Source organism: Bison bison, unplaced genomic scaffold, assembly GCF_000754665.1.
Source record: "Bison bison bison isolate TAMUID 2011002044 unplaced genomic scaffold, Bison_UMD1.0 scf7180017864456, whole genome shotgun sequence".
NCBI classification, from domain to species: Eukaryota; Metazoa; Chordata; class Mammalia; order Artiodactyla; family Bovidae; genus Bison; species Bison bison.
Window position 1 is genome coordinate 27,028,026 of NW_011495018.1, and position 19,388 is coordinate 27,047,413.

General features: G+C 49.0%; 1 protein-coding gene and 1 pseudogene across 1 annotated transcript in view; one reads left to right on the forward strand and one right to left on the reverse strand.

Moving 5' to 3' along the window:
• The window catches only part of NEURL1 (neuralized E3 ubiquitin protein ligase 1), a 73,813-nt gene extending 54,460 nt beyond the window's left edge, over window positions 1–19,353 (reverse strand). The window contains exon 1 of the mRNA XM_010859411.1: window positions 19,206–19,353. Within this exon, the coding sequence (XP_010857713.1) occupies window positions 19,206–19,290 (85 nt within the window). The 5' untranslated portion in view covers window positions 19,291–19,353. The remainder of the gene's footprint in view (window positions 1–19,205) is intronic.
• Window positions 19,319–19,388, forward strand: part of LOC105002651 — a 1,911-nt pseudogene continuing 1,841 nt past the window's right edge.

Consider the following 19,388-nt stretch of genomic DNA (forward strand, 5'->3'; position numbering starts at 1 on the left):
GGTGACCAGGAGGCTAGGGGGAGGAGAGGGACTCCACTTCCTGGATAATTCGGCCACCTGCTCCCAGCGGCCCCACCTGCCTCCCACAATGTGGACACCACAAACCTGAGATAAGAATTTAATTATTTACAAAACAGAGAAGCCTGAAGCTGGGCTGCCTTCCTGTTTTCCCACTGGCTCCCTCCAGATCCACAGGCCTTTTACCTAACTGGTCAGGGCCTGCCCCTGGATCCCTCCATTCCTGGGCCAGCTCCATTTACAAAGTGCTTTGTCATTGCAATCTGACAACCCCAGGGGGCTGGAAGGCATCACAGTTTCCATCTTAGAACCAGCACTCAGGGAGTGACAAGTACTGCTCAAGGTCTTTGGTCTGTGGACGGCAGAGCTGGTGGCACCCACAGCTTCTGAATCCTCCTTCAACTTGATAGTCAAGGACACTGAACACGCCGTCATTGGCCAGCTTGGCTTTACTGCCCAAACACAGATGGCTCTGTCTGCTCCATCTGCTACCTGCTCACCACCCGAGAGCTGGCCATCTTTATCCACACTTTCCACCATTCCGCAAAGCAAGTTGCTCCTCCTGGAAACCCTCCCAGACCCCACTCAGCCTAACTAACTACCCTCCTCTGCTGTGATCTGCCTCAGCTGCAGTGATCAGCACCATAAGCGCTATGAGGGCAGGACCATGTCTGTTCTGAGGCCTTGCGCCCAGGAGGCACTCAGAGAACACCTGTGCCATCAGGGAATGAACACACAAACCATCACTTCCATATTGCTCTCCCCTTCTCTTGCCCCAGGGCCTGGTGTGCAGAAATGTCATTTCAACAAAGAAAAGTGAGGCTGTAGCAGCCCTGAAGAGCCCATAGAAGAAAAGTTTGAATTCCCGAGAATCAGTCCATCCTTGCATTCATTTCAAAGTATCTTTCGGGGCTTCCCTGGTGGCCCAGTGGCTAAATCTCCACGCTCCCAATGCAGGGGATCCAGAGTTCAAACCCTGGTCAGGGAACTAGATCCCAGATGCTGCAACTAAAAGAACTCGCCTGCCACAGTGAAGATTGAAGACCCCGTGTGCCTCAACTAAGACGCAGTACAGCCAAATAAATACATGTGCTGTGCTTAGTCGCATCCAACTCTTTGTGACCCCATGGACTGTATGTGACCCCATGGACTGTAGCCCTCCAGGCTCCTCTGTCTGTGGGAATTATCCAGGCAAGAATACTGGAGTGGGTTGCCATGCCCTCCTCCAGGGGATCTTCCCAACCCAGGGTTGAGCCCAGGTCTCCCACATTGCAGGTGGATTCCTTACTGTCTGAACCACCAGGGAAGCAGAAGAATACTGGAGTGGGCATCCCTTCTCCAGGGGATCTTCCCAACCCAGGAATCTAACTGAGGTCTCCTGCATTGCAGGCAGATTCTTTACCAGCTGAGTTACCAGGGAAGCCCAATAAATAAACATTTTTTAAAATTATATCCATCAAGTGCCCACTGTGTGAGCCAGGCACTGGTGGCAGCAATACAGCAATACAGTGAGCAAGCCAGGGAGTAAAAGAAACTAACAAGTAAACAGGCCCTGATGGCCAGTGTGGTCAGTCTCATGAGGGAAACACAGGGCAGCACGGAGCGAGGACACCGAGGCCATCTGACTAGCCAGGGTGGTCTGAGAAGGCTTCCTGGTGGAAGTGATGTCTAAGCCAAGACCCAACAGTTGAGCCTAATGATGGCAACGAGAAGAAGTATTTATTATGCATTTATTACTAGTCTAGCTTTACCTCCAATAAAGAGCTGGGGTGTGGAGAAGAAGCGTGTGGCCTCAGGTGGCTCAGGCAGCAAAGATAAAGTCCAATTCCAGAGCCTGGGCCTCAACCACCCTGTCTCCCTCTCCTCCCTCCTCACATCTGAGGTGTGACCACTGGCCTAGGTGCCCCCAGATGCCCTAAGGGAACTTCAGAGACCTGCTGGACAGCACCAGAGTTCAATGTCTAGGTTGCGATTCCACAGCCCAGAAGGACCCCCAGGCCTCTCGGCCTTCCAGGCCCAGAGAGTGGGGCTGGAGGGTCCCTGCAGACCCAGACAGAGCCATCCCTACATCCCCAGGACAGACTTGGTGGTGGAGAAAACTCCCCCACCTTCTCAGGTTTCCTCAGGTTTCTGGGCCACCAGAAAGGGCTCCTTCCCAAATGAGAAGTTTTTCTGGAACATTAGAGAAACTACCCCAAGCTGGAAGCTCCCTGCTGACCCCACCCTGACTGCTCTGCATTATTCAGGGCTGGCCCTCTTTGGACAAAAAGGAAGAGGACCTCTAAGACCAGAAAGTCCGCCTGCCGTGGGGGTGGACGGGGGCGCTAGGAGGTCACCAGCAATGACTCTCTGCCTCCCAGCTGCCCTGCAAAGCACACGAGAGAAAGGCCCTTGATCACAGCGACATCACGTCTCCCCCGCCAGTCAGTCTGGGTGGGAGCTGGCCCGTAGGGAGAGAAGCCGTGGGCCCAGCCCAGCCCTGCCCCCGCCTGCCAGAGCCACACTCCAAGCCCCGGGACCCAGATTTAACATATCTCACTCCATGTGCGCTCCCTGTCCCGGGGGCCCCTCAGCACAAGTTAAGATCTGATTGGCACTAATTGGACCAAGCTGACAGTGCCCAGGGCGGCTTGAGTACTGTCATCAGAGATTTGACTCACCAAGCAATGGCTGTCGGTGCCTATGGAGCCCACCATTAGTGTCATTTTGGGAGGATCAAGCAAGCTTGGATGGTGCTTTGTGAGTCAACACCACTGCCTGGCCGAGCTTGCAGCCAGAGACCTCGAGCTTATAAGTGATTTATTCTCGGTCTCATATCCAGGCAAGGGCTGGAATCCAGCTTCCTGATCATCAGTGTATTGGTCCATTCCTCTGCTTATGGTCCCAGAAAGTCTTCCCCAGAAGAAAAAGTGGGTTCTAGTTCTTCCTCTCCTCCCAGAGCACAAGACTTCCCATCTGATAATCAACCTCCAAGCCTAAAACTGGAACCTCAACCCAATCCTAGAATATGGAGCTCCCAAATGAACTCTTGGCCCCAAGACTCGATGCTCAACTGCAATCGTGAATTCTGGACCCCGAAGTGAAAACTCCTCCTAGGGATAAAATCCTCACCCCAGCGTGGAACTCAGACTCCCCAGACAGATGCACCAATACCTACCCCAAATCCTGCCTTCATATATTGCAGCCTCATCTCCCAGATAGAACCTTGTACCCTGGGAATCAACCGTTAGCACCAGAGAGCAAAGCCCCACCATCTTCAGAACAAGCCCTAAATTTTAGGAAATTCTGTTCTCAAAACCAGTCCAGGCTCTTCTTATACTTTGTTTCCTTAACACAACCTCAACTTGGGGACCAGATGAGGGGAACCCAAGCTCCCTAAAATACTTTCCTTCACATTTTGTAGTAGGAGAACTAGAGGACTCTCACGCAATGGAAACCCCCGTTTCGAGGAAGGCTGCACTCTGATGCAGAAAGCTCCATGTAAGTGGCATCCTGGTTACTCACAGCCTCATCCCACCACTTCCTCCATCCTCTTGGCTCCACACTAGGGTCGGGATGTCTGGCTTGTCTCCTCAGCCCCAGAGGATCTGCCACGCCTGGCTCAGGAGAGCAGAAAGCCCCTGTGCATCTCTCAGGCACTGGCTAGGTTCTTTGCACCCCCAAAAGAGGGGTTTTCCTTATTCATTCTTGGTCTGTTCAGATTTTCTTTCATTGTGATTCAGTCTTGGTAAGTTGCATGTTTCTAGGAATTTCTTCTAGGTTATCCAACTTGTTGGCATATAATTGTTCACAGTAGATGAAAATATAAGAGGAAAGCCCCCTACAATTCTTTGGGTTTATGTGGTATCCATTACAATGTCTCCTCTTTCATTAATGATTTTATTTATTTGAGTCTTCTCTCTTTTTTCTTAGTCTAGTTAAAGACTTGTCCATTTTGCTTATCTGTTTAAAAAACAAAACAGTTTTGTTGATCTTTTCTACTGTCATTCTAGTCTTTATTTCATTTAATCCCTTCCTTCTACTAACTTTGGGCTTAATTTGTTTTTCTTTTTCTAATTCCCCGAGGTATAAAATTAGGTTATTTATTTGAAATCATTCTTTTTTTTTTCTTAATGTGAGTATTTATCACTATAAACTTCCCTCTTAGAACTGCTTGTGCTGCAACTCCTAACATTCCATTGGTTTGCTAGGTTTCCACTTTCACTTGTCTTGAGACTTTTAAAATTTCCCTTTTGACTGTTCAGGAGCATGTTGTTTAATCATATTAGTGAATTTTCTCATTTTCCTCCTATAATTGATTTCTAGTTTCATATCATTGTGGTCAGAAAAAATACTCAATGAAATTCCAACCTTCTTTCAATACGGTAAGACTTGTTTTGTGGCTAACCTGGAGAACTGCTAAAGCATTTTTTTTTTTTTTTTTTTTGCTAAAGCATTCTTGAGCAAGAACAGAGGCATCACACTTCCTTTCTTTTTTTCATGACAATTTTTTCTAAGACAAATTGCAAATTAAACTAAAAGGCTATAAGTATCAAAACAATACTCTGTTAACATAAAAAAATAGACAGCATAGAAATAAACCCACACATACACTGTCCACTAATTTTCAACAAAGATGCCAAGGATATACAATGGGGAAAGGATAGTTTCTTCAATAAAAGGTGCTAGGAAAACTGGATATCCACATGCAAAAAAAGTAAATGGACCCCCATCTCATAGCAGGTACAGAAATCAACTCAAAATGAATTAAAGATCTAAATGTAAGACCTAAAATCACAAAAATCCTGGAAGAAAACATAAGAGTTAAGCTTCTTGGCACTGATCTTGGCAACGATTTTGGGGGGTTGACACTCAAAGCAGAGGCAACAAAAGAAAGTATAAACAAGTGAGACCACCTCGAATTAAAAAGGTTTTGCATGCAAGGTAAAAAATAAAATGAAAAGGCACTCTGTGGAATGGGAGAAAATATTTGCAAGCTATATATCTGATAAAGGGCTAATTTCCAAAAATACATAAGAAACTCTTACAACTCAATAGCAAAAATAATAATAATACCAACTCGATCAAAAAACAGGCAAGGGACCCGAATAGTCATTTTTCCAAAGAAAACATACAAATGGCCAGCAGGTACATGATAATGTGCTCAACATCACTAATCATGAAGGAAATGCAAATCAGAACCACAGTGAGGATCAGAACGTGGTAAAGAACCTCCTGCCAATGCAGCAGACATGGGTTCGCTCCCTGATCCAGGAAGACCCACTATGCCATGCAGCAGCTAAGCCCGTGGGCCACAACTATTGAGCCTGTGCTCTAGAAGCCCGGGAGCCACAACTACTGCAACCCACGTGCCCTAGAACCCATGCTCTGCAACAAGAGAAACCACCACAGTGAGAAGCCCACACACCACAACTAGAGCGTAGCCCCTACTCGCCACAATCAGACCACAAGTCAACAAAGCCCCAGCAGAGCCGAAAATAAATAAATAAAATGATTTTAAAAGACACAATGAGGTAACACCTCACACCTGTTAGGATGTCTACTATTAAAAAGACAAGAGAAAACAAATACTGACGAGGATGTGGAGCAAAGGGAGCCCTTGTACACTGCTGGTGGTGTAAACTGGGCAGAGCCGTTTTGGAAAACAGTGTAGAGGTCTCCCAAAAAATTAAAAGTAGACTACATATGACCCAGCAGCCCCACTTCCGAGTGTATATCCAAAGGAAATGAAATCACTTTCTTGAGGAGCTAATTTATACACCCAAGGTCATTGCCACATTATCCACGATAGCCAAGATATGGTAACAACCAAAGTGTCTACTGATGGATGAATGGATAAAGAAAATATAGTGTGTGTATATATATATATATATATATGTATACACAGATATGTCTGTTTGCATGTATATAAATGGAATATTATTCAGTCGTAAAAAGAAGGAAATCTTGCCATTTAGAGCAACATGGAGAAACATGGAGAGCCTAATACTAAGTGAAGTAAGCCACAGAAAAGATAAAGAAAAATAAATACCATATAATATACTCATTGGAAAAGACCCTGATGCTGGGAAAGATTGAAGGCAGGAGGAGAAGGGGACGACAGAGGATGAGATGGTTGGATGGCATCACTGACTCGATGGACTTGAGTTTGAGCAAGTTCTGGGAGTTAGTGACAGATAGGGAAGCCTGGCGTGCTGCAGTCCATGGGGTCACAAAGAGTCGGATATGACTGAGCAACTGAACTGAACTGAATATCACTTATATGTGGATCTAAAAAAGGAGGGGTTGAACTGAAAGAAACAGAGAGTATAATAGTGGTTGCCAAGGGCTGGGAGGTGGAGTAAATGGAAATGTTGGTTAAAAATACAAACTTCAGTTACAAGGTAAGTTCTGAGTACCTAAGGCACAGCATGCTGACTATGGTTCCTAATACTTGTATACTTGAAATTTGCTAAGAGTAGATCTTAAGTGTTACCAAACAAACAAAAAAAAGTAACTATGTGAGAAGATGGATGTGTTAATTAACTTGATTGCAGGAATGATTTCATAATATATACATATACCTATCACCACACAGTACACTCTAAGTGCATTACAATTTTATTTACCAATTATACTACAACGAAGCAGGGTTGGAGGAGGAGGCTGTTTCCTGCCATCAAGAGGAGTCAGGAGTCAAGGACAGAATCTGTTGCCTCCATCAGGACAGGCACTCCCTCGGGTCCGAGCTCTGTCTTTGCACCAGGAAGCTAAAGGAAAGTGCAGGGTCTCCAGGCAGGAAGAGGTCCTCACTGGTCCTGCTGGGGTCAGGACGAGGTTCTTCACGAACTCCAGTCTAGCCTGAGAGCCAGGGTCAAGAACGGATATTAACCTAATGCTGATTCTGGACCTATGAAGAGGCCTAGAAAGAGGCTGGAACAGGACTCAGAAGTACAGATTTGGGGGACTTCTCTGGTGCTCCAGTGGTTAAGAATCCGCCTTCTAACAGTAGAGGACGCAGGTTCGAACCCTAGTCAAGGAACTAAGACCCCACATGCTTCGGGGCAACTGAGCCCATACGCCGCAAACACTAAACCTATGCACTCTGAAGCCTGCGTGCCACAATAAAAGATTCCGCAAGCGAACAACACAGCCAAATAAATAAATATTTTTTAAAAAAGTACAGCCTTTGATAATCCTGTGACAATCTGCACCTCAGTTTCTCCTGTGTAAAGTGGGGCTATGAATTCTGGTCATGGGACCCCAATGAGAAATCAGAGGAAGAAGTAGGAGGGAATGGTTTGAGGCTGTTCAGATGCAAGGTTCACAGCCCTGTGAAGTCTCCAAGCTCAGGGCAGAGACAAAGAGCTTTTTTTCTCTCCTCTCTTCCCCTTTCCCACCTGCTGCCTCATTTCTCAGCCATTTTTCCGCATTCTCTTTTACTCTATGATCATCCATCCAGACCTTTGTGCTTTCCCTTCCCTTCACAGTTTAATAATTTAATAAGTACGGAGCCTCAGGGTGAGGGTCTGGGGCTTTGATCTCAATTCTGGGAAAACAAGAGTAGCCTTGGCCTGTCTGGGCTGATTTATGGCCACCTTTTATGGTTTGTGTGTGTATGCTGGGGGAACTGGCCCCCACAGAGAGTGAGGAGCCACCTGAGAAAGCCTGGCCAGGTTGGGACTGAAAGCCACGGCAGAAGCCAGAGGCACAGCACAGCACAGGTGCCAGGGCCCCGCCTCCACCCACCTGGGAGCCACCTGTGACAGACAGAGGGGGCATTAACTATTGATGGTGTCCCAGCGGGTAGGGATGGAGCCAAGAGCTCAGAGCCAGCTCTGTCCTGCTCTCTCCTCTTGGCTCTAAGGTCTCAAGGCCTTGGGTAGGACACAGCTTGCAAGGGAAAACTCAAACATCAGCATGCTCACCCCTGACTTCCCAAGATGCCCCCTCCCCATGCACAGCCAAGCTCTTTCAAGCTGAGCCACCTGTATGCCTCACTGACCACTGCCTCAGAGGTCAGAATCCTCTAACACATATCCATACAGGTGGCACCTCTCCAAATCTTCAAGTCGACCTTCTAAAGTGTCTCCCAAATCAATCTGCTTGCCTGGCTGCTCACAGCCCTGCCCTGGGAAAAGCCACACCTCTCCTCCCCTGGAGGAACAGGAACCTCCAGCCTCGTCCTCCCCTGCCCCTCTCTTTTGCCCCAGAGCCTTCCAAAGCATCTACAAGATCTTATCACTCTTCTGCTCAGTGTGTGCTCAGCTGCTCAGTTGTGTCCGACTCTTGGTGACCCCAGCCACTCAGTCATGTCTGACTCTTTGTGACGCCTGTAGCTCCTCTGTCCATGGAATTTTCCAGGCAAGAATACTGGAGCAGGTTGCCATTTCCTACTCCAGGGGATCTTCCCCACCCAGAGATCAAACCTGAGTCTCTTGCGTCTCCTGCATTGGCAGGGGGATTCTTTACCACTAGTGCCACCTGGGAAGCCTTCTCTTCTTTCAATAGCTGCCCTCAGGATGGTACACATCACAGTTGCCACAAGCATTCGTCCCCCTCAGGTGTCCCTCTGGAATTAACTTCTGCCATCCAGAAGAGGTCATCCAGCAAGGTCAGAGCCTTAAGACCTCATTAGCACCTGGTCCATCCAGGTGTCTGACCTTGGACAAGTCACTTCCTCTCTCCAGGTCTGAGAACTCTAGACCTGGGCTGAGAAAGGAGCTAAGACATAACGACCTCTAGGGTCTACTTGGGTTCTGATGTTAGAAGTTAGTGGCCATGCCTCTTCCACCACCCCCATGCACATACCTGACCAGCTTCAGGGAAAATGTATTCTAAGGACATTTGCTGGTAAGATCAGGGTTTAGAAAGGAAAGCAAAGCAAAGCAACCACAGAGAAGAAGGGCTCCTGGCCCCTTCTGCCACTGCTGTCAGAACCGGATGAGCGATTCATAGGCCACGGGCATCTCAAGGGCGGAGATGACATCCAGTGCCCCCCTCCCTATTCTTCACGCCCAGCACCAGGCCCAGCACAGAGGGCATCAACACATGAAATGAATCAGCTGGAGCATCCTCACAGTTGCATTCAACTCTGATAAGGGCAAAGTGTCTCCTCTCCTCGCTCTCAAGTGTACCCGGACACCCCCACCTAGACACACCCACAGCCCCATTCCCTGGAGAAGGTCAGCCTTTCAGTAGATGCCAGGCAGAGGCTGGGGGTCAGCCAAGGGGAAAGACGAAGATGAAAGCCAGGAGCGTGTGGAAGTGCCACCACCCTCATCGAAGGACAGAAACCTCCCTGGCAATGTTCTCCCTTTCCTGCCCCCACCTAACCTCTGGAGCAGCCAGCATGGCATGACGGGGCAACAGAGGCAAAGAATGCTATCTGGAAAAGCCAGTAGACATACTTCCCTCCCCTCTCAATCATCCCAAGAGGGTTCTCTCTCCTCCTCCTGCCCCGCCCCCACACAGACAGCCTGTGGGACCAGCAACTTGCTTCCACAGGTAGAGAGGCAAGGGAGCAGCCATTCAGTGATTTTCTGCAGGAAGTTCCATGGCCTGGAGGGCTGGGATGACACCAGCCAGGACTTAGCCCTCCCCAGTGGCTCAGTCGTAAAGAATCCACCTGCAGTGCGGGAGACCCACGTTCGATCCCTGGGTCGGAAGATTCCCTGGAGGAGGGCATGGCAACCCACTCCAGTGTTTCTGCCTGGAGAATCTCATGGACAGAGGCTATAGCCCCTAGGGTAGCAAAGAGTGGGACACAACTGAAGTGACTTAGCACACACATACTCAGAGCCAGCTCTGTCCTCAACACGGGCTTGTGTCAGACCCCTTCCAGGAGCGCCCTTCTCTGTGCCCCACACCCAGCTCAGTATCCTCAACTGGGGTGGCACTGTCTTCTCTGGATGGCTTTTTTATGTTTTGCCACCCCTCGCAGCTTGCGGGATTTCAGTTCCCTGACCAGGGACTGAACTCAGGCTCTCGGCAGTGACAGCACAGGGTCCTAACCACTGAACCACCAGGGAGCTCCCCTACTGGGGTGCTTTTTAAAATATTGGAGAGTTGTTTTTTTAATGACACAGGTGACCAGTGACATTTAATGGGCAGGGGTCACGGATGCTAAATGAATAGTTCCACACCCAACATGGCAGGAGCAGCCCTGCCCCCAGGAACACAAAGCCAACCCCTACTCATTTTCAGATCACTTCCCTGGTCATTTCACTACCCAGACCCCCAAGACCAGGTCACGTTCCCCCAAGTTCCCAGTCTTCTCTCTCACAGTCCTTATCCAAATATTAGTGCTTGTGTAAGAAACTGATGGTGAAGGATAGGGAGGCCTGGCGTGCTGCAGTCCATGGCGTCGCCAAGAGTCGGACATGACTGAGCAACTGAAAGACAAAGATGAGAAACTAAAGAGTTGACAGAACAGTTAAAGCCGTGCCCCAGCCTCCAGGGGTAGAACACAGCTCTCCGCCTCTAGCGCGGGCTGCACACACGACGTCCTTTCAAAGAGTGCGAGGTGGAGGAGAGGAAAGTGCACCTTCAGCTTCACAGTGGAGAAGCCTGATGAGCTCTACCTCAGCCTGTGATCAAGGTCCTCAGCCACAGCGATGAGTCATGCTGATGACACTTACTGTTCATATGATGCAACTAAAATGGGACTTCACCGCTATGGTCTTTCTCTCCGAAACCTATAACCATAGTCTAATCATGAGAATATCAGACAAATCCCAGTGAAAGGACAGTCTACAAAATATCTAACCAACACTCCTCAAAATTGTCAAGGTCATCCAAAACAAGAAACGTACGAGAAACTGTCACAACCAAGAGGAGCCTAAGAAAACACAACTGTATATATAAAATGTAGTAGCTATAAATACAATGTGGCATCTTGGATGGGAGCCTGGTACAGAAAAAGAACACTGGGGAGAACTGAAGAAATCAGAGTGAGGTATAGACGTCAGTTGAGGATCATCTTCAATACTGGCTCACTAATGTCACACATGTTCCATACTAAGGTAAGATGCTAAGGATGAAGGCCACCGGACATGGACTACGTGGAAACTCTACTATTCTGCAATAATTCGGTAAATCTACAACTGTTCTAAATGAAAAGCTGTGTGTTTTTTTTTTTAAGAGTTGTAGGGCCAAAGTCAGAGAGATCTTGGCTAGAATCCCAGCTCCACCTCATACCAGCCATGTGAGTTTGGGCAAGTTACTTAACCTTTCTGAGCCTCAGTTTCTGCATCTATGTGCTGTGCTTAGTCGCTCAGTTTTGTTTGACTCTTTGCGAGTCCATGGACTGTAGCCCGCCAGGCTCCTCTGTCCTTGAAGATTCTCCAGGCAGGAATACTACAGCGGGTTGCCATGACCTCCTCCAGGGGATCTTCCCAACCCAGGGATCAAATCCAGGTCTCCCACATTGCAGGGGGATTCTTTATTGTCTGAGCCACCAGGGAAGCCCATCTATGCATTTATAAATAGGGATAATAATCATACTTACTTCACATGACTGTTTTAAAGGTTAAAGGGGATAATAGGTGTAAACAGCTTAGCATAGTCTCTGGCACATAAGTGTGAGTAATTGCTATCATATTCTGATTCATTTGTTCATTTGCTGTTCTTGTTCTGAGCTAACTCCCAGACTGGAAGGGGAGCTCCATGGCAGCAAGCCCTCATCTTCTTGTGTTTTACCATATCCTCAAGCCTAGGAGAACAGCTGCCTCATCACTGATGCTTAGTCTGTGTTTGTTAAACAACAGAATGAGCCCTTCCCATCAGAGTATCCTTGGAACCCCAACTCTCACCCTGGGAGAACTTCAGTTCTGGAGCCCAGCGCAGAGCCCTGCCTACCCCCAGATCTTCAGCTAGAGCGCAGAGAAAGCCAAAGCCTCCCACCTGCCTTCCGGTGACTCTTCCTCCTCTCTGAGCCCTGCTTCTCTCTCCACCCTGCCCCACAGACATCAGCACCTGCTCATTTCCTAGAGCAGCAGGATCCGCGTAATGACCTCTGATAAACATCTTTTAATAAACCCTGTAGCTGGATCTGTCATCCAGAAGCTATATTCTCCTCACTTCCTGCTCTCACCGCCATCTCCTCCCACTTCCTGGGCTGGCCCATTAGTGCCTCTGGTCTCACCAGGTAGACCTTCAGGCCCCCAAGGCCCCTGGACTCTGGCTTGCTGAGGAATGGCCAACAGGCTGCCCCAGCTATTCCATAAGCCAGACTCTCCCCACCGGCCTGGAGTCTCAGCAGCCTGGCCCGGGTCTGCCTGTGCCACCCAGCCTGACCACTGGCCAGTCCACTTCCCTCCAGCCCTGCAGGCAGTTTTCCCAGGCGTTACCAAGGAGACCACTCACATCCTACCCAAGGTTGCCAAAGCAACCAGCTCAGTGAGGAGCAGCCCCTCGGCTTCCAGCCCCTGGGTGTGCAGAAGCAGGAGTGAGAGAGTCACAGGCCAACAGGAAATGGGCCCAGGCAGCTGGCACACCCAGGTGGAGGCAGCTCCCGCGTGCCCTGGGCAGTGCCCCACACGCTCCTGTCCTCCTTCCTCCCACCTCTTCCTTCTCTGTTACTGCCCTGGTGGTGCCCACACCACCACCATCTTTGGCTCTGATTTAGAGCCAATGCCTGGACCTCAATGTACACATCTTAGAACTAGGCGCTTGTCATCCCAGATGCTCGGGGAGAAGAAAGTCCCAATATGCAGAAATTCCCCCCAAGGCTAATTTTCTCCCTCATGAATTTTCTCCCTCATGAACTTTTGGTGTCCCAGTTAAAAATCCAAGTTGTGCCATTTCCTATTCTGGACAGACCTCTTAGAACACATGAGTCTCAGTTTTCTTGCCTATAAAATGGGAATAATACCTTCTTTCCACTTACTGAATGATTAAATGAATTAACCTACAAGAATGCACCCAGCATAGTGCCAAGCATCAGGTCTCACACTTCTTAAAAATCCTTTTTTTCTTCTGATGAATAAGAGCCCTCCTGGCCATAGCGATTGGTCAGAAATGCTTCCAGATTCACCCATGGGAAGCCTAGATGAGTCCATCAGCTTGGCTGTCCCACCCAGCCCTTTCAGCTTGACCTAGGACAGAGCCCTTTAGCTCCATTAACCTCCCAGCAGCTCAAGATGCTTCATTTGCTCCTCCTCTTTTCTCTGCGGATGCTGCAGTTTAAAGGAAATCACTACACTCATCTGCTCAAAAGCCACCCATAGCTCCTACTGCCGACAGGATCGACCCAAACTCATTCTGGCATCCGAGGCCCTGTGAGATCTAACCTCAGTCTATCTTCAGAGGTCGACCCGTTCATCTCCCCACTGTGGGTCTCGTCTCCCAGATGGGAAGGACTGCTCATTGTCTCTGCCAGCACCTTGTATTCTCCTGCTTCTGTGCCTTTGCCTCCATGCCCTCACCAAGATGCCCTTGAATGTCCATTCCAAATCTCCATCCAACTTCAGGCTCCTCTCCTCTGGGAAGCCTGATTTCACCAACTCCAAGAATACCAGAATGGGTGTGTTCTGAGGCCCCACAGCCTTGAGAGTTCTCAGACTCTGAGGCATAAAGAGGCAGAATGACCTGGGGCTCCTGTTAAATATGCAGGTTTGGGAGTTCTATCACCAAGGTGTTCTGAGACAGTTGGTCTGGCCTGGGGGCTGGGAACCTGCATTTTAGATGTGTTTTCAGTTGATGCTGATGCTGGCGAGAGAAAAACCTCACTCTGAGAAACACTGGCCCAAAGGAACAGAAAGTTCCCTTGAAAGTGTCCGATGACTGGCCGATGGGTCTGCAGAGGGGGTGGGAGGGGTGCGCTCGGGGGCTGGAAAGGAGCATCAAGAACCCTACGGTACTCTCTTTCCCTCTTCTGGGAAGGAGGCCAGGAGACTGCTCCCCAGTTTCTCTAACACAATGGAAGACAGGGCCCACCCAGAGTGAATTCTATGGTGGCAAAATGTATAGTGGCTGCAAGAGTGAACTCTAAAATCAGAGAGACGTGGGTTTGAATCCCAGTTCCATCAGTTTCAAACTGTGCGGTCTGGGATTAGCTATTTAACTTCTCTGAGCCTCTCTTTCCCCATCTATAATGGTGACAACGATAGCTCCCCACTCAGAAATAATCTACACAGAAGCACTAGGCACCCAATAACCACCCAACACATGTGGCTGCTCTTATGTTACTGTGATGGTTAACAGTACAGAGTTCAAAGGTCAGACTAGATAAAAACCCAACAGGGTGTGCAGGACAGATGCTCCAGGTTCAGCATAGGGGCTGTCTCAACTCAGCTCTCTGAAGTCTTGGTGTGGCAGAGGAGGCCCCCAGCCCCCACCCCTTCACAACGCCAACTCTGTCTGCTGCAAGGCTGAGGGGTGGACAGATGAGCTAACCCAACATGCAAGTGTCATGACAGCCAAGTGAGGAGCCCAGACAAGGGCTGTGGGAATATCTGTGGGTCAAGCAAAGAATGGAGGCCTTGAATTTCCGATGATGGCAGTCTGGGTCATGACGCTGAAGACTATTGATAGGAGAGGGGCAGATGAAAGGAATACTTTAGGAGGATCCCTTTCGCAGCATCAAAGGAGGAATGAGAGGCAGAGGGGTCAGCTACTGCAATACCTGGACTGGGGACCCAGATGAGGGGGAGTACCAGCAAGGCTGTGAAGGCTGAAAAATGGCTAGGACCTTGTCCTAGGCAAATGCACCCCCCAACCCCACCCCAGAGCAGTGAGGAGGTTAAGAGTCTGACAGACAAGTTCCTGTAGCTCACTCTGGTCCACCTCAAAGAGTCAAAGCTCCTCGGTCAACCTCAGATACTCCCCCCTCTGCCTGCCAGGAGCCTCGGCCACCACAGAAAAAAGCCTTTGAAGACAACAGATGTCTGGTGGGTACAACCCCCAGCCAAAGCCGGAGGGGGATGATCCCCCCTACATCCGTCACAACCAGTGGCTTTATCAAATGTCCAATTCAAAAGCACCAGCTTTAAAAAGATGGAAGGCTCACTCCGTGGTATAGACCCAAAAGAACCGAAAACAGGTGTTCGAACAAAAACTTAAACACAAATCTTCACAGCACAAAATTCACAGTAACCAAAAAGCGGAACAATCTCAATAGCCATCAGCTGGGAAGTGCGTGAACAAAATGCGGCAAATCTACACAGTGGAATGTTATTCAGCCACAAAAAGGAAAGAAGGTACACGTTAGGACATGGACGAACCTTGAAAGCACTTAGGCTAAGTTAAAGGAGCCAGACACAGAAGGACAAATGTACTATGAGTCCATCTAAGGGAAATGCCCAGTGTGGGCAAATGCATAAAGACAGAAAGCAGACTAGTGGCTGCCGCGGATTCAGGCGAGGGAGTAATGAGGACTGACTGCTTCACGGGCACAGGCTTCCCTTCTGGGGTGATGAAAACGTTCTGGAACTACATAGAGTGGTGGCTGTACAATATTGTGAATGTACTAAATGCCACTTAAAATGCTAAAACGGTGAATTTTATGTTATGTGAATTTTACCACAATAAAAAAAAAAAATGACAGAAGGTGGCCTTTCCCATCCCCATCCCATCTATGGGTGACCCCGGCAGACTGAGTTGGAGGAAAGCCTCCCCGAAGGCCTTCCTAGTTACCTTCCCCCCAGTACCAAGCACCAAGTAGGCAGGCACTCAAAAAGAGAGAGGGAAGGATGAAGATCTCTGTTCTCTGTATCTGTCTCCATGAAGCATGAACCCCCTACTCCAGTCACCCTGGGCCCATCACTGAGAACATCTACACACATTTACTCACCCTGCCCCAAGCCTTTGCTGCACGTCCCTTGCCCTACCTCCTGTCCATATCTAGGACTCCCACTGCACCCCTTGCCATCTACCCAATTTCTACAGTTTCTTCCATGTCCAACTCAAATTCTTCCCTGATTCCCCATTTCTGACCTCTGCTCACACATATCTGGGATTTTAACAATCCAAACAAGTATTTGATGCCATCCCTTCCCTCAGCCCCACCTTATCAAGTAGATCTTTATTCTGTGAATGTCCAGGGATGTCACGAGCCCTCACCCCTGACCCAGGGACATAACCAGCTCTACATAACTATCTGTTGGTCCTTATCCAGGATCTATACCTTGGACCTCTCCCGTGGACACTCCTAGACCAACACTGTTCAGACCCCAGTGTGAATCACCATCAGTGGAGTGAGGTCAGGGTGTCTTCAGGAAGAAGACCGAAGTCTACCACCTGACAGGTGATGGAAGAGCTTCATTTCATGTCAACCTGACAGCCAGACCAACCTTAGATCTCTAATGAGTCCCAGGGTCCCCATTATGCCAGGTCCTTTCCAGTTGTTTTAATTAAAACGGTGAGAAATCAATAGATGGCAATTATGGAAGGAGAAAAAACAATCGAGAGTTCCCTGCCCCCAGTAAATTTCTGGATGGACACTGATAAGAAGCAGAGTTGAAATTCTGGGTGAGTACAAAGGAGAATTTGGGGTGGACAGTCTTAGAATCACAGCCAGTATCAAGGTCATACCAATAAAATGGGGGTGGAATTCTGGATGACCGTTGATGTATCAGAGAAGACCCCTAGCTCAATGCTGACATAGTTAGAAAGGAACTTGGAGTGAACATTAAAACAATCACAGAATAAAACTGATGGTTCTCTTAGGATGGGGAAAAGTCAGGCTGAGAAGCCGAATCAGGAGACCCTAGACGAAGGACGGAAGTCAGCTTTCTTGGCATGTTCTAATCCATCTCAGCCTCGGTAGGAGCAGAACCAAAATTCTCATGGCCCCTCCTGTAGGTGTGTGGTTAGGGACAGGGGAGAATGGATCCTGGAAAACCAAGCCAGAAGGGAGATGGCCAGGAGAGGGAGACTGCTGGGGTGAGGAAAATTTCTCCCCCATTTACTTCCACTGAATAAGAACTGATCCCTATCAATCAGGGAGGCAGCGCAAGGCGACTTTCTCAGGCCAGACAGGTGGGGAGTCAGGCAGAGGAGGAGGCCAGGGTGGGAGCAGGGAGATAGGCGGGCCTCAGACCCTGTCCTGCCCACTCCCTCCCTTGTCAAAGACTCCAGTCCCAGAGACTTCACATCCCTACAATCCCAAACTGTAGGTTAAAAAAGCGGTGCAATTACGGAAGCCTTCTCTGGGCTTCCCTAGGGTCATGGATGGAACACAGCCTTCTCAGGGTAATTGATGAGCATTCCAGCGCCGAGTCAGCTCACTGGCCCCCAGCTAACTCCTGCCCTTGAAGGAGTCAGCCTGACTTTGCCACCTTCTCTTGACTGGCCCATTGAGTAAATGGGTAAATCATTCTCCCTTCCCCTCATTTCTCTCCCTTGTAAGAGAGAACATTGAACTGGATGACAAACACAAGTTCCACCATCATTAGGAATCTGTTTTCAATGTTCAGAAAGTCATCATACATGCAATACTTACAGCTTATTTCTGATGATTAAAAATGATACTTGCCTGCAATACTTACAGCTTATTTCTGATGATTAAAATTAATATTTGCTTATTGTAGAAATTTTAGAAAAGAGCAAAATATTAAAAAGAAAAGAAAAACTCTAATAAGATCTCATTACCCAGAGGAAACCATGGTTAACCTTTTGGAAACTTTCTTTCCAAGGTTGCTTGATTTCTATGGGGGAGGGGCATCCATGACATTTTAACAAAATTGGGCTCTACTGTTTATGCAGCTTTGCCACTGCTTCTTACAACTGTCATTATGCTGCTGTGAGCATTTTCCCAAGTGATCAAATGCTCTTCAAAAATACTATTTTAAAGGTTGCATAATACTCCACCAAGAGGATTCACCATGATTACAGGGCATTTAGATTGTTTTCTAGTACAAACAACACTGCCATAGCATCCTAGGCTCGTGTACAAGTATTTGCCTTCATCTCCATTTCTTCAGGATCGATTCTGCAGGCAGAATCACAAGGCCAATGAAAATGATATTTTAAAAGGGATTGATGTGTGCCACCATATTAATTTTCAGAAAGACACAACAAACCCACTGATGTGCCCAAGGTGAGTGAGAGGTGGTTTTGGAAGTGTCGGAGTTAGAATGCAGGATTGTGGTCCTGTCTCCTCTCCTCTCCCCAGTTCTGAAGGTTAACTGTCCAGCATAAGAGAGGGTAGTATTCCAAGACAGAAGATACAGGTCTGCAGTCTAGCTCTGCCGCTCTGGCTTTGGGATCCTGAAACAAGCATTGCTTCTCCTAACTGTGAAATGGGTATGACGAGCTCTGAGCACCATGCAGAGCAGTTTCCTTGCTCATTTGAAAAGGTATTTGTGAAAGTTCTTTGTAAACTTGCCGAAGAGCTTCCCTTCCTAACTCTTAGTCATCCGAATGCCCAGTCAGTACTGGCTGGTTTTCAGGATGATAGAAAAGGAGCTTTCTGAAGGGAATCAGTGGGCTCTGAGGGCCTGGGAAGGCCCAGGTGAGTCTTCAAAAGGTCAGAGACAGCACTGAAGAGGTAAAGCAAAGAACAGGGCCTGGCACCTCCCTTAGGGTGCTGAGTAGGTCAGTGGACTTAAGAGGGCAAAGACCTTGAGATCTGTCTCAAGGCTCTCAGCCCATCCTTTCTAGAGTTCTGACTGGACATCTAGCTTTTGGGGAACCAGAAACCAAGCTGATTCAGTGGATACAAAAAGTCAGTAGCTGCAGAGGACTCCAGAGGCCACCAGCTCTGGTCCCTTCTTCCAGGCTGTTATTATTCGGCCCTGTATTTTTAAGACCCTCCAATCGGAAAGGCAACTAGTGTTTCCAGCCATCACCTCTCCAGCCATGGGCAGATGAAAAAGGAGACCGTGGTACTTCTCTTGGGAAGCACAGCTGGCCGGCCTGAGCACCCTGCCACACTTCCCCATCTACCCGGCAAATGCCCTTCCTCACCCCCTGCATCTGCACGCTCGCCTAGCACCGTGGCCTGAGGGGACTCCAGTGACGTTTCTGGTGTAGCTGGGAGAACTGCGTAGACCCCACGGAACGCCATCCTCCCTGATTTTCGCCATCATCACTGGCAGGCCCCCACCTCCAGCGCACCCCCAACGGTCAGGGGTTCATCTCCCGTCTCCAAAGACGCACAACAGGTGGCACCTGTGTGGCCTCCCCAACCACACCTCTCCACCTCTCCCTGCCCCTCCACCTGCACCCCAGTCCGCCAGCTGAGCCCGGCCCCGGCGGAGCCTTACCTTTGAGGTTTTGGGGGTGGGCCCGCGGCGCCCGGCTCGGGTTTCCTCGGGGCAGAGAGGGAATACTGGAGAAGTTGTTACCCATGGCATCCGGCCCCAGTGGGGTTCGGCACTCGCAGGGGGCAGGCGAGGCTGGGCTGGAGCGGAGGTACGGTGTGCAAGTGTGTGCGCGCGCCGGTGCGC